Source organism: Lactuca virosa, chromosome 8 (assembly GCF_052849685.1).
Source record: "Lactuca virosa cultivar CGN04683 chromosome 8, Lactuca_virosa_CGN04683_v6, whole genome shotgun sequence".
NCBI classification, from domain to species: domain Eukaryota; kingdom Viridiplantae; phylum Streptophyta; class Magnoliopsida; order Asterales; family Asteraceae; genus Lactuca; species Lactuca virosa.
The window spans coordinates 22363457-22374449 of record NC_136433.1 but is presented as its reverse complement, the minus strand read 5'-3'; the positions used below and the strand labels follow the sequence as shown (position 1 = coordinate 22374449).

The 10993-nt window shown below is 34.2% G+C and overlaps 1 protein-coding gene across 1 annotated transcript; it reads left to right on the top strand.

Moving 5' to 3' along the window:
- The first annotated feature begins 200 nt into the window (after positions 1-200).
- On the top strand, positions 201-5140 carry LOC145132199 (sulfate transporter 4.1, chloroplastic-like). The gene is made up of 17 exons (XM_079066907.1): positions 201-718; positions 1228-1276; positions 1356-1554; positions 1638-1806; positions 1934-1999; positions 2084-2191; positions 2281-2388; positions 2476-2541; positions 2628-2688; positions 2915-3042; positions 3120-3161; positions 3260-3376; positions 3460-3511; positions 3621-3759; positions 4132-4223; positions 4594-4670; positions 4747-5140. The coding sequence occupies exons 1-17, from the start codon at positions 461-463 to the stop codon at positions 5044-5046; spliced, it is 2031 nt and encodes a 676-aa protein (XP_078923033.1). The 5' UTR covers positions 201-460; the 3' UTR covers positions 5047-5140.
- The last annotated feature ends 5853 nt before the right edge of the window (positions 5141-10993 follow it).

The following is a 10993-nucleotide window of genomic DNA, read 5'->3' as shown; positions in this document are numbered from 1 at the left end:
GAGATTAAAATATTTTTAACCTAAAAATTACCGATAATGAGAATGAATGAAAGTGGTAGCACATTTTTGTTAATAAAATTATATTTTTTGAATTGGAATATTATGAAGTAATTACACAAAGAATTTGTCATTCACTCCAAAGATTGGACAGAAGCATCCCTACAAAAGTGGGTTGTCATCTTCTGTTTGACTTGAGGGGAGCATAGTATTGATGTTGTTTCAGGGACCCAAGAATCGTTGACGTAACGAACTTGACAAACCCCGGAATGGATCAAAATTCAAAATACCAGAAACTGGTGGTCGTCCACAATCAAAAGGCGTCTCAGTGGCTGAGACGCCCTCTCACCAATTCCAAAAGTCATCTATCACCGGAGATCTCCATTTATGGCTATTTCTTCACACTGAGCAACAGTACAGACCTATTTGCTTTCAGCTTTCTTCAGCACCACAGTCGTCAATCATGAGGACGCCAACGAATCGAAGTGTGAAAGTCATACCGTTTCAACACTCGTATACTGGCGGAGATAACACGCCGGCGACGTCTTCTTCTTCCTCTTCGATGTTGAGATGGAGTGCGAAGTTGAATCGGATGAAGATGATTGATTGGATTGAGCTCTTTCTCCCTTGCTCACGTTGGATTCGGACATACAATTGGCGTGAATATCTCCAGCCTGATCTAGTCTCCGGTGTCACCGTCGGTATCATGCTTGTCCCACAGGTACATATCAGATATTCCAGTTAGTTAGATAGAATGCAAACATCTCACAGCCTCACGAACTTCTCTACTTGCAATTTGTTAACAATTCGTATAAATACTACAAGTTAGATAGATCTAAGTTGAATTTGATTAGAATTCGTATAAATTCTGAATGTGAAAGTCGTTCTCATTAGAATTCACTATTCAGTAGCCAATGTGAAACTCCTTAGTCCTTAGACAAACATAATAATAAGTTAAATCTGGGGTTTTCATGGAATTTAGATGATTTCCATTGTTTTTTAGTGAACAGATTGTATTTTTCAACAAATTGATCCTTAGAGAGGAAAGTGTGCAAGAATGGCATTGTATTTCTGAATCCTTGGAACAGTTCCTCTTTAAAATATATTCCATTCTTCTGACTTGTTTGTTATCATATCGTTTCATTGCAGTGGGTTATTTTGATCTCATATACTACTAGCAACCATTAAAATTCTTTTCTTGTTCACTTTATCTTGTTTGCATGTAAGCAGTCTATGTCGTATGCAAAGCTAGCTGGACTTCAACCAATATATGGACTTTGTAAGTTGACTATCTGCTCTTCACATATGATAGTTTTCTCCAAATTCAAATAACTTTATTAACAAATATTTCATCACAGATACAGGATTAGTGCCTATATTTGTCTACTGCATATTCGGGTCATCACGCCAGCTGGCTGTTGGTCCAGTAGCACTGGTTTCTTTATTGGTGTCTAATGTTCTAGGCAATGTTGACTCATCTGGTGAATTATATACAGAACTTGCTATATTATTATCACTCATGGTTGGGATTTTGGAATGCACAATGGGGCTATTGAGGTACTTTTGCCTCAATAACTTCTCTTTTTAATATCATCTTAACTCTTCAATTTCACTGATCGATGTTTTTTTATTCATTATAGGCTAGGATGGCTCATCCGCTTTATCAGCCACTCTGTTATTTCTGGTTTTACAACTGCATCTGCCATTGTTATTGCCCTATCTCAAGCAAAATATTTCTTGGGATATAGTATAGTGAGAAGCAGTGAAATAATCCCACTGGTTAAGAGTATAATATCAGGTGCAGATAAGGTATCTCAAATCTCAATATTGTCAGTCATGTAAATCTCTTCAATACTATATTAGGCAGAAATATGGGGATTTTACTTATATCTTATTAATTGCTGTGGTAACCATTGTCCATGGTTTCTGTTTGTAGTTTTCATGGCCTCCTTTTGTGATGGGGTTGACTATTCTTGCAATCATGTTGACCATGAAGCAATTGGTGAAGTAGCTCTTCCAAGTAAGTTAAAATTTCATGTGTCACACTTGGCCTTGCTAATTTTTTACAGTTGTGTTCTGTTTACAGGGTAAAACAAGGAAAAATTTACGGTTTTTGCGAGCAGGTGGGCCCCTCACTGCAGTTGTTCTGGGTACAACTTTTGTAAAAATATTTCATCCATCTTCCATTTCTTTGGTGAGAGAATAATAGTAATAATAGAATCATAGAGTTGAAATTACTGTTTCTGTTCTGTTATATCAATATAACGACTGTGAGAAATTTAGGTGGGAGATATACCTCAAGGGCTCCCCTCTTTTTCCATTCCTAAAGAGTTTGCACATGTCAAGTCATTAATCCCAACCACATTTTTAATCACTGGAGTGGCTATACTGGTGAGAACAGGATTCTAATCTTTAATATCTTTTCATTATTTACACAATTGGTCCTTTGACTTAATATTAACCATCCACTCACTTCAGGAATCTGTGGGGATTGCCAAAGCTCTGGCAGCAAAGAATGGATATGAATTGGATTCAAATCAAGAGGTAATTATAATGTTATATAATTTTATTTGTAAAAAAGCAAGTAAATCATAAATCTTTTCCAACTCGTTCAATGTTTTTTTTAACAGTTGTTTGGCCTAGGAGTAGCTAATATTTTTGGCTCCTTTTTCTCAGCATACCCTGCAACAGGTAAGATATCTTCTTGTATATAAAGCCCATTTTTTTTTTACTTAACTCATTAAGTCATTCAGTCCCGATTAAGTAAAAAAGAAAGTAATGTATACCTGCATGTGCTTAACCATTAAGCTCATTAAGTCAAAAAGGAACAAGTGATATAACTCAATAATACATGCTAGGTTTTATAAATATTGAAATGCTTCTAAAGGACCAGTTTGGAATTAAATATGTTTTATAGGTTCCTTTTCAAGGTCAGCAGTTAATAATGAAAGTGGGGCAAAAACCGGTTTGTCAGGATTTGTCATGGGCATTATCATCTGCTCTGCTTTGTTATTCATGACACCATTGTTTGAATTTATACCTCAGGTACATATAATACAGTTATTAAAACTTTTTATTTTCTATCTTGACTTCACTTCACCTCCTGTTGACTTTTTTTACAGTGTGCTCTAGCAGCCATTGTAGTCTCTGCTGTAATTGGGCTAGTAAGTTTCCTTATTTGATCTTGTCTTGTGTGGGACCCATGTATTTGTTCACATCCTAAGTTTTAATTATTATTTAATAATAATAATAATAATTACAGGTAGACTATGAAGAGGCAATCTTTTTATGGCGAGTAGATAAAAAAGATTTTTTTCTTTGGACAGTTACTAGTACAACAACTTTATTCTTTGGGATAGAGATTGGTGTCCTTGTTGGGGTATGTTGCATTTGCATTTATTTATTTCTTCATATATTAATTTTCTTAAATTAGTAATTAATCTGGTTGTTGAAAATTCATAGGTGGGGTTTTCTCTTGCTTTTGTGATCCATGAATCAGCAAATCCACATATTGGTGAGAAAAGAGAAATTGTTGTATTACATATTTACAATTACCACATGTGACTAATGTTTATGTGTAATTGTCAATTTTTTTTTTTTATTTTATATAATTGTATTTCCAGCTGTGTTGGGGCGTCTACCTGGCACAACTGTTTATAGAAACATCCAACAGTATCCAGAAGCATATACATACAACGGGATTGTCATTGTTCGTATAGATGCACCTTTGTATTTTGCCAATACAAGCTTTATAAAAGACAGGTCAATACTAAATTACTAATCTGCCCTTCTCCTCTTTCTTACTTTTAACAAAATCTTTAGGCCAGATTTCTTAAAAACGACTGTACTTTGTTCTTTTCCAGTTTGAATTCTATACAATAGTTTGGAATTTTGTTCTAGTAAACAAGCCAAAATTTTTTTTTTTTTTTTTGATTTAACCATTAAAACTTGAATTAAAAAAATTAATAACAAAATTTATCTTCAAATGGTTTTTTTGCTATTCATTACAGTGGTTTTTTTGAAAAACAAACAAACTCTTGGTGGTTAAATTAGAAAAAAATCCTTTCAATGGCTAAAAATATAACAAAAAACTATAGTGGTTACTATTTATTTTTTATTTTTTATGTGTTTCAGGCTGCGGGAGTATGAAATTGCTGTTGACCAATCTGGGAGCAGGCGTGGACCAGAAGTTGAAAGAATATATTTTTTAATTCTAGAGATGGCACGTATGTACTTAACATTTTAAACGTCATATTTTTTAAATAGAGTAAATTACATTTTGGTCCCTGAGTAAAGCTAATTTTTTCAATTTTCGTCTTTATTTAAGGTTCGGTTCTTCTAACGTCTCGACTGATCCATGTTTCAAGTAAAATGACTATTTTTGGTCCCTCTGATTTTTTTGCAAATTTGGTTCCAAAAATATAGATATTTTACTTGGAACAAGGAACAAAAACGTTACAAGCGACCAAAACTGAAAGAGAAAACTTTTTGGAACCAAAACTGAAAAAACCAGCTATACTGAGGGACCAAAAATGTAATTTACTCATTTTATATGATAATGCAAGGTTTTGAGTTTTTGACTCGTGTTCTTTTCAGCTGTTACTTATGCGGACTCCAGTGCAGTTCAAGCTTTAAAAGAGTTGTATCAGGAATACAAATCAAGAAACATCCAGGTGCAAACTTTTGAATTTAAAAACAAAAAATATATATATTGAGAAAAAATAAACGAGGGTAAATTTGTAAATGCAGATAGCAATTGCGAATCCAAATGGAGATGTTCTTGAGACTCTAGCAAGATCTGGATTCATAGATCTGGTGGGTAGAGAGTGGTGTTTTGTTAGAGTGCATGATGCTGTTCAAGTTTGTCTTCAAAATGTAGAGACAATCTCAAATGGTTTACCTAATAAAACACCACCAAAACCATCTATACATAACAGTTCAAGCTTTATACAAAGACTCAAAGAGAAACGTAAACAGGACTTATCTTCAGATGATATGGAATCAGGTGAAACACAACTTATACTGGAGCCCCTGTTGCCTCACAAATAATAATCTTAGCTACTTTTTGTTGACATAATTTCAACTCTGAATGATTTTGTATTACACTTTAAATGGATATGGTTGCATTCTTTGTTATCTTCAAGTTCCAACTTCCCAGAGATTTTAGTTTTTATTTTAAACAAAAATCTCCTAATCTAAAAACTATTTCATGTAGCGTTTAACAAAAAGGTCTTGCATATTATAACAAATTTATTAGAATACCCTTTAAAATTAAAATTATATGTTTTTTGGTTTTAAACAGTTGTTTATTTATGTAATTTAAATATTTCAAAAGCTTCCGGCTATTTTTGTTGAACACTTAGGTGCTATTTGTTTTTTCTGATGTAAAATGTCTATAGTCTGCAGACCTTTGCAGTACAAGAGGTGGACCAAACGTCTACAGTCTGAAAGAAGAAGACCGTTTGTTTTTTAACATCTGCATGCTGCTAGAATAAACTAAAATCTAATTAAACCGGTTTTTTCAAACTTAAAAGAGTCTTTCAATAATTTTATGATTTTATTATAGATAACTAACAAATGTAGATCGATTTTTATGTATTATTGTATAAAAAATGAAAATAAAATGGTACAAATTAACGTATATATTTGATAAAAACCAATAAACTTTGGTCGTAAAGGTATACCTAAACATTGTAATTAAGGATAAAAGAAGTTAACAAGTAAAATGGATGGAAATAAACTTTGATTTTAAATGAAATTTTCAAAATTTTCATTTTACCTTTTCAATTAAATCAATTAAAATCTGTCTATAAATATTTATTCCAAAAAATGAATGATATTGCATTAAATAATGTTTTATAAAATTTGACACAAAAAATATAAGACAATATTACAATTTTTTTATATCTATATAAACAGCCCTAACGACCATTATTGTAATTAAATTTTTATTTGTGAATTTGTTACAAAAGTCACGATTGTGTCGTCGAACCTTTTTCCTTTAAGTATTGTAATTTTTTGTTTCCAAAATTGTTTATCATAGATAAAGGTGGAATAAATCTAAGTTTCAAAAAAAAAAAAAAAACCAAAAAAAAAAAAAAACGAAGATATATGTGTTTTTTAGGCTAGATGATGTCTGAAGAGGTTTGAAGATTCCGGTCCACATCTGCGCCGAGAAGAGGACGCCCAGACCTTTTTAGGTCTGCAGTCTTCAAAAAAACAAACAGTCTGCGAAACCTAATATCTGCGCGTGGTCTGCGTGGCGATGATAGATAATGCCAAGAAGATCTGCAGACAAAAAACAAACATCACCTTATATACAAATAAAAACTACAACTTTTGGCTGCCAACTAGTTTTGTCAAATACACATTTAGTTTGACACCAACTTAGGCGTGAACACATCAAACTAAATCACTATAGTGCAAGTTAAACACCAAATACACATATAATACAAACTTACGATGCTTGTGAAACTTAAAGTCTGATTGAAGTTTAGATAAAGAGAGATTTCGAAATATATATATTTTTTGAGTAAATTACACGAATGGTCCCTATGGTTTAGGATAATTTGCACGTTTGGTTCCTAACTTACTTTTTTAACTCGGAAGGTCTCTACTATTTGTTTTTGTTACGTGTTTGGTCCCTGTCTTACCTAAAAAAACTATTATTTAAATAGAGAAAAAATGGTGGGAATGGTAAGGTAAGGTGAGGGGGTTGGGTTGGGGGTGTGTTTATTGAAATAAATTAAAAAATCAAGGGCAAAATAGTATTTTTAGGTAAGACAGAGACCAAACGCGTAACAAAATCAAACAGTAGGGACCTTCCGAGTTAAAAAATAAGTTAGAGACCAAACGTGCAAATTACCCTAAACCATAGGGACCATTCGTGTAATTTACTCCATATTTTTTTGTGAAAAATTAGGAAATGTCCAAAAAAATACACTAAATGTGGGAGGGCTATTTTTTTTATTATATATTTTATTATTTTTTTATTTTTTGTCAATTTCACGTGAATTCATGATGGTGTACAATTGCAAAATTTGTGGTAATTCTATAGAAAATGAAAATTTTGGGCCATTTTTTAATTATTATTTTTGTAAAGTGGATTAGAGATTTCCATTATGATTTACGCCTCTATTAAGGTTATGCTTTTTAGTATCCCTGTTCTATGATTGTTAGTTTTGAAATGGATTAAAGTGAAGTTTTTTCTTACTAATAAATATCTCACTCGATCAATCAGTGTATTTTCTGTCATTTTAAATCATTTAAATCAATTGACGATGTGAAATGTTGATATATGAGAGTAACAGGTGCACTGAAGTTTCCTTTGATTACTACATTTCATGTTTTCCCTGTTCCTTTGATTACTACACCACATATTCACATGCCAATGATTAAGGAACAGTGGGAAAAATATCAACATGGCTATGGTTCTACTTCCTCCATCTACCAACTTTTGCAGTGTGCAAGTTATGATTAAAATATAATGTTCACTTCACCCAAAATCGATATTGCTTGATCATTTGCAATGATGATAATGAACAAATACATAAAGTTTAACCATGATTTGAAAGAGACATGATCTAAGGATAGAAGTGTTGTAATTTTCATGGGACAGAATGACACTTTGTGTCATAGAATCTAAAATGTCCGATTTACCCTTTGGTATCAATCAATTTGGTCCCCAGCCTATATAGAATTATGGTATATATATAATGGCAATATGTATTTTATTACTTTTGATAGTGGTCCTGCTAACTATTAATTATCTGTGGGGTTACTATGTGAAGTCCAAGATCTACCTCTTCATGTTAATAAGTAAAAGTTGTGTGTGGAGAAGAAAATGCCATGTTACATGGACCATGTCCTTATATTTCGTATTGCTGGATTGTGATTTTTTTATGTGGCAATACAAAAATTTGGCTTTAATCTTTGATAAAGTTGAAGAGAAAATATATACATCATGATGAACAATAACCCAATTATACCACCCATTGAAAAGATTTTAGCTTAATCAGATTAGCTTTTCTTCATAGTGTTGAAACTAAAGTGATTTATCGGGCTTTCAAGAGTAATTTTTATGTATTTCTTGATTCGATATATGGTATCATTTTGAAACTAGATTGTTTACATGTCTTGTTTGGTTCCAAGAATGATCCGTTGGTTCTTTCATAAAGAATCACACTGCCAAGCTCTCATATGTTGGATGAGCAAAGATTCAAGTTGTTTACCCAAGAAGATAAATTGTGCAAAAGAGGACCGAAAATTATATAAAGAAAGATAATACAAGAAAGGTGGTATACACTCTTAAAATTGATAATAAAAGAAATATATAAAAAAGGTCACTTTCACAATTTGACACGTTACATACGTTTTTTTTTTCCTAACACTACTACAAAATAAGTAATAAAATACGGTTAAACTAGGTAACAGAGTACGGTGATGAAACCGTACTCTAAGAGGGCGGTTTCCTATTTAAAGACTAAATAGTATACGGTTATATAGCTATACTGTATCATTATACAATTCCTTTTAAACAACCATATTCTATAACAATATCAAAAAAAAAAAAATATTGTGTCGTTGATATACCATGGATTAAGGACTTAAAAGTTGGACTTTTGGCTTCAGACTGATCTCACGACATGAGACACGGAGCTCACGACTTGAGGGTTGAATGACCCCATTTCTGGTTAGCTTCTTGGAGCTCACGACGTGGGAGGAGGCTCTCACGACGTGATGTCAGCTCCGACGACTTTTCATGTCTGAGTTGACTGAGTTGAATCGGGATGAGTTGGAATCAGACCGAGTGAGATCTCACGACGTGACCAAGGACTGGTCACGACGTGAGAATGAATAGTTGGCTTTTGGGCTATTGACTTGGACTTTGACCAATGACTTTTGGCTTGGTTTGACTTTTGGGTCAAATTCTACTTTCGGAGGGTAGACTTAGGGTTTACCTTATGTGGATTGTTAGGAGGTGTTAAGCACCCATCATTTGTCAGGAGAGCAGTTAGCTGTGGTCGGCACGGTTTTGAGTTGAGTGTTAGTCGGCTTTGTGATTCAGGTGAGTCTCCTCACAGTACTAGGGGGTCGAAGGCACCAATACCGGTCCATCAGATTATATTGTATAGGAAGCCCAGGGGTGGCCCTTGGAATTTGTATGAAAGACTCGGAGGTGGCTGTAACATCCGGATTTCCAGGTATCTTATTTTAAGTATTTATCTTGAATTTTAGAGAGGGACTCGGTGAGTAGGCGCTCAGACTCGCCGAGTAGGACCGCACATTTCTTGCCTGATTTAATGAAGGACCCGACGAGTTCGCGCTATATTTGGAAACCCTAATTCTCGGGGTCTGTGCCCTATTTAAAGGCCTTTATAGCCTCCATTTGTGGCCAATGCACCCCTGAGAAACCCTAGAGAGCAGAGAGAAAGCTTGTAGTGCAAGAGGAAGACTAATTCACCATTTCTTGAGTGCTTTAGCAAATGAGAAGTGGTTTCCAACAAGAGGAGGTCAAGGGAGCTGTGGATCCAGGGTTTTCAAGTTCAAATCTACACTATTGAGGTATCAAATCGAACTTCCTTTTTGTTTTGGGTTAAGATCTATGATTTAGGGTTTTCTTTAACCTTTTAAGGCTTGAAAAGTTGAGCTCATGGTTCCTTGCTGGGTTAGACCTCAGATCTGGACCCATAGAGGTCCAGAGAACCTTCCTCTTTCTGCTTTATGCTTGTTCATGGAGGATTGGAGACTAGGTTGCCATCCTTAGAGTTATTTCTCCATTTATGTCTCGATGTGGGTTGCATGCACGTAAAGGTTGCACCTTTACGTGACTTTTGAGCACTTGAAGGGTAGATCTGATAGTTAGGGAAGCAGATCTGACCTTAGAAGGTCATTTGAGTAAGAACATGGAAGCAACTCGCCGAGTCCATAAGTGGACTCGACGAGTCGAGTCGGGGTTGCCCCGCGATTCATGACAGGTGGAACCCGTCGAGTGGGTCGATGACTCGACGAGCCAAGAGAGGCTAGATGAAAGAACTCCTTGTTGGGTTTTCTACGCATCAAATACACTCTAAAACTAGGTAGCGGAAAAATCGAAACAACGATATATCTAAGTGTACATGCAACCTATGGATCTATGGCTTCATGCTAATTACATCAACCCTAGAAAACTAAAACATAAGTAAGAAAACATACCTCTTATGTAGCCCTTGATCTCCATGCTTGAGATCTTGAACCTCCATGAAGTTGCTTGGATGAAAGGATCCAAACCAGAATCCCTCTAATGGTATCACACCCAATGACACCAAAGAGTGGAATAAAAATAACTAGGAGAAGGGTCAATTTCATAAACCCAAAGGGGTTAGAAATCGTCCCTAAGAGTGGAATACATAACACCTTATTTAAATGTTCGAATCAATTTTGAACGATTGCTACTATACTAGCTTCATAGATTTCATGACTTTCTTTTAACATGTTAGAATGCTCTACATTTAAATAAGTCAGAACTATCTCATGAATTATAGTATAAAAATTTTTAGTTATATTACCATAGACTAAACTCTTGAGGAGAATTGTCATTTGATCCCATGAATGTAGCAAGGGCTTGACATTCATGATCAAATTATCTTCTCCATGTTCTAGTCTTCTTACTTCATTTTAGTAACTGCACATTCTTGCAAATGTCAGTACTAATCCTCAGTAAAATACTCAAGGTTTAGAAGTAATGTTTTGATGGCATTATAAATTCATATATTTTTTTGAATAACAAACATGAAAGAACTAGTTATCTTTTGATCCAATGGAAAGTAGCACGGGCTCGTGATCCATGATCAAATTTAACTTCTTCATGTTCCAGTCCTTTCACCTCAAATATACATTTGGGCAAGTTTGATTTCTTAGTCCTTTTCTTGTTATGGAAACGAGCAACTATCAGAACATGTCTTAGAATAAGCCTTCCTTTGTCCTAGGTATTAGGGCCTAGATTAGGTATACCCAC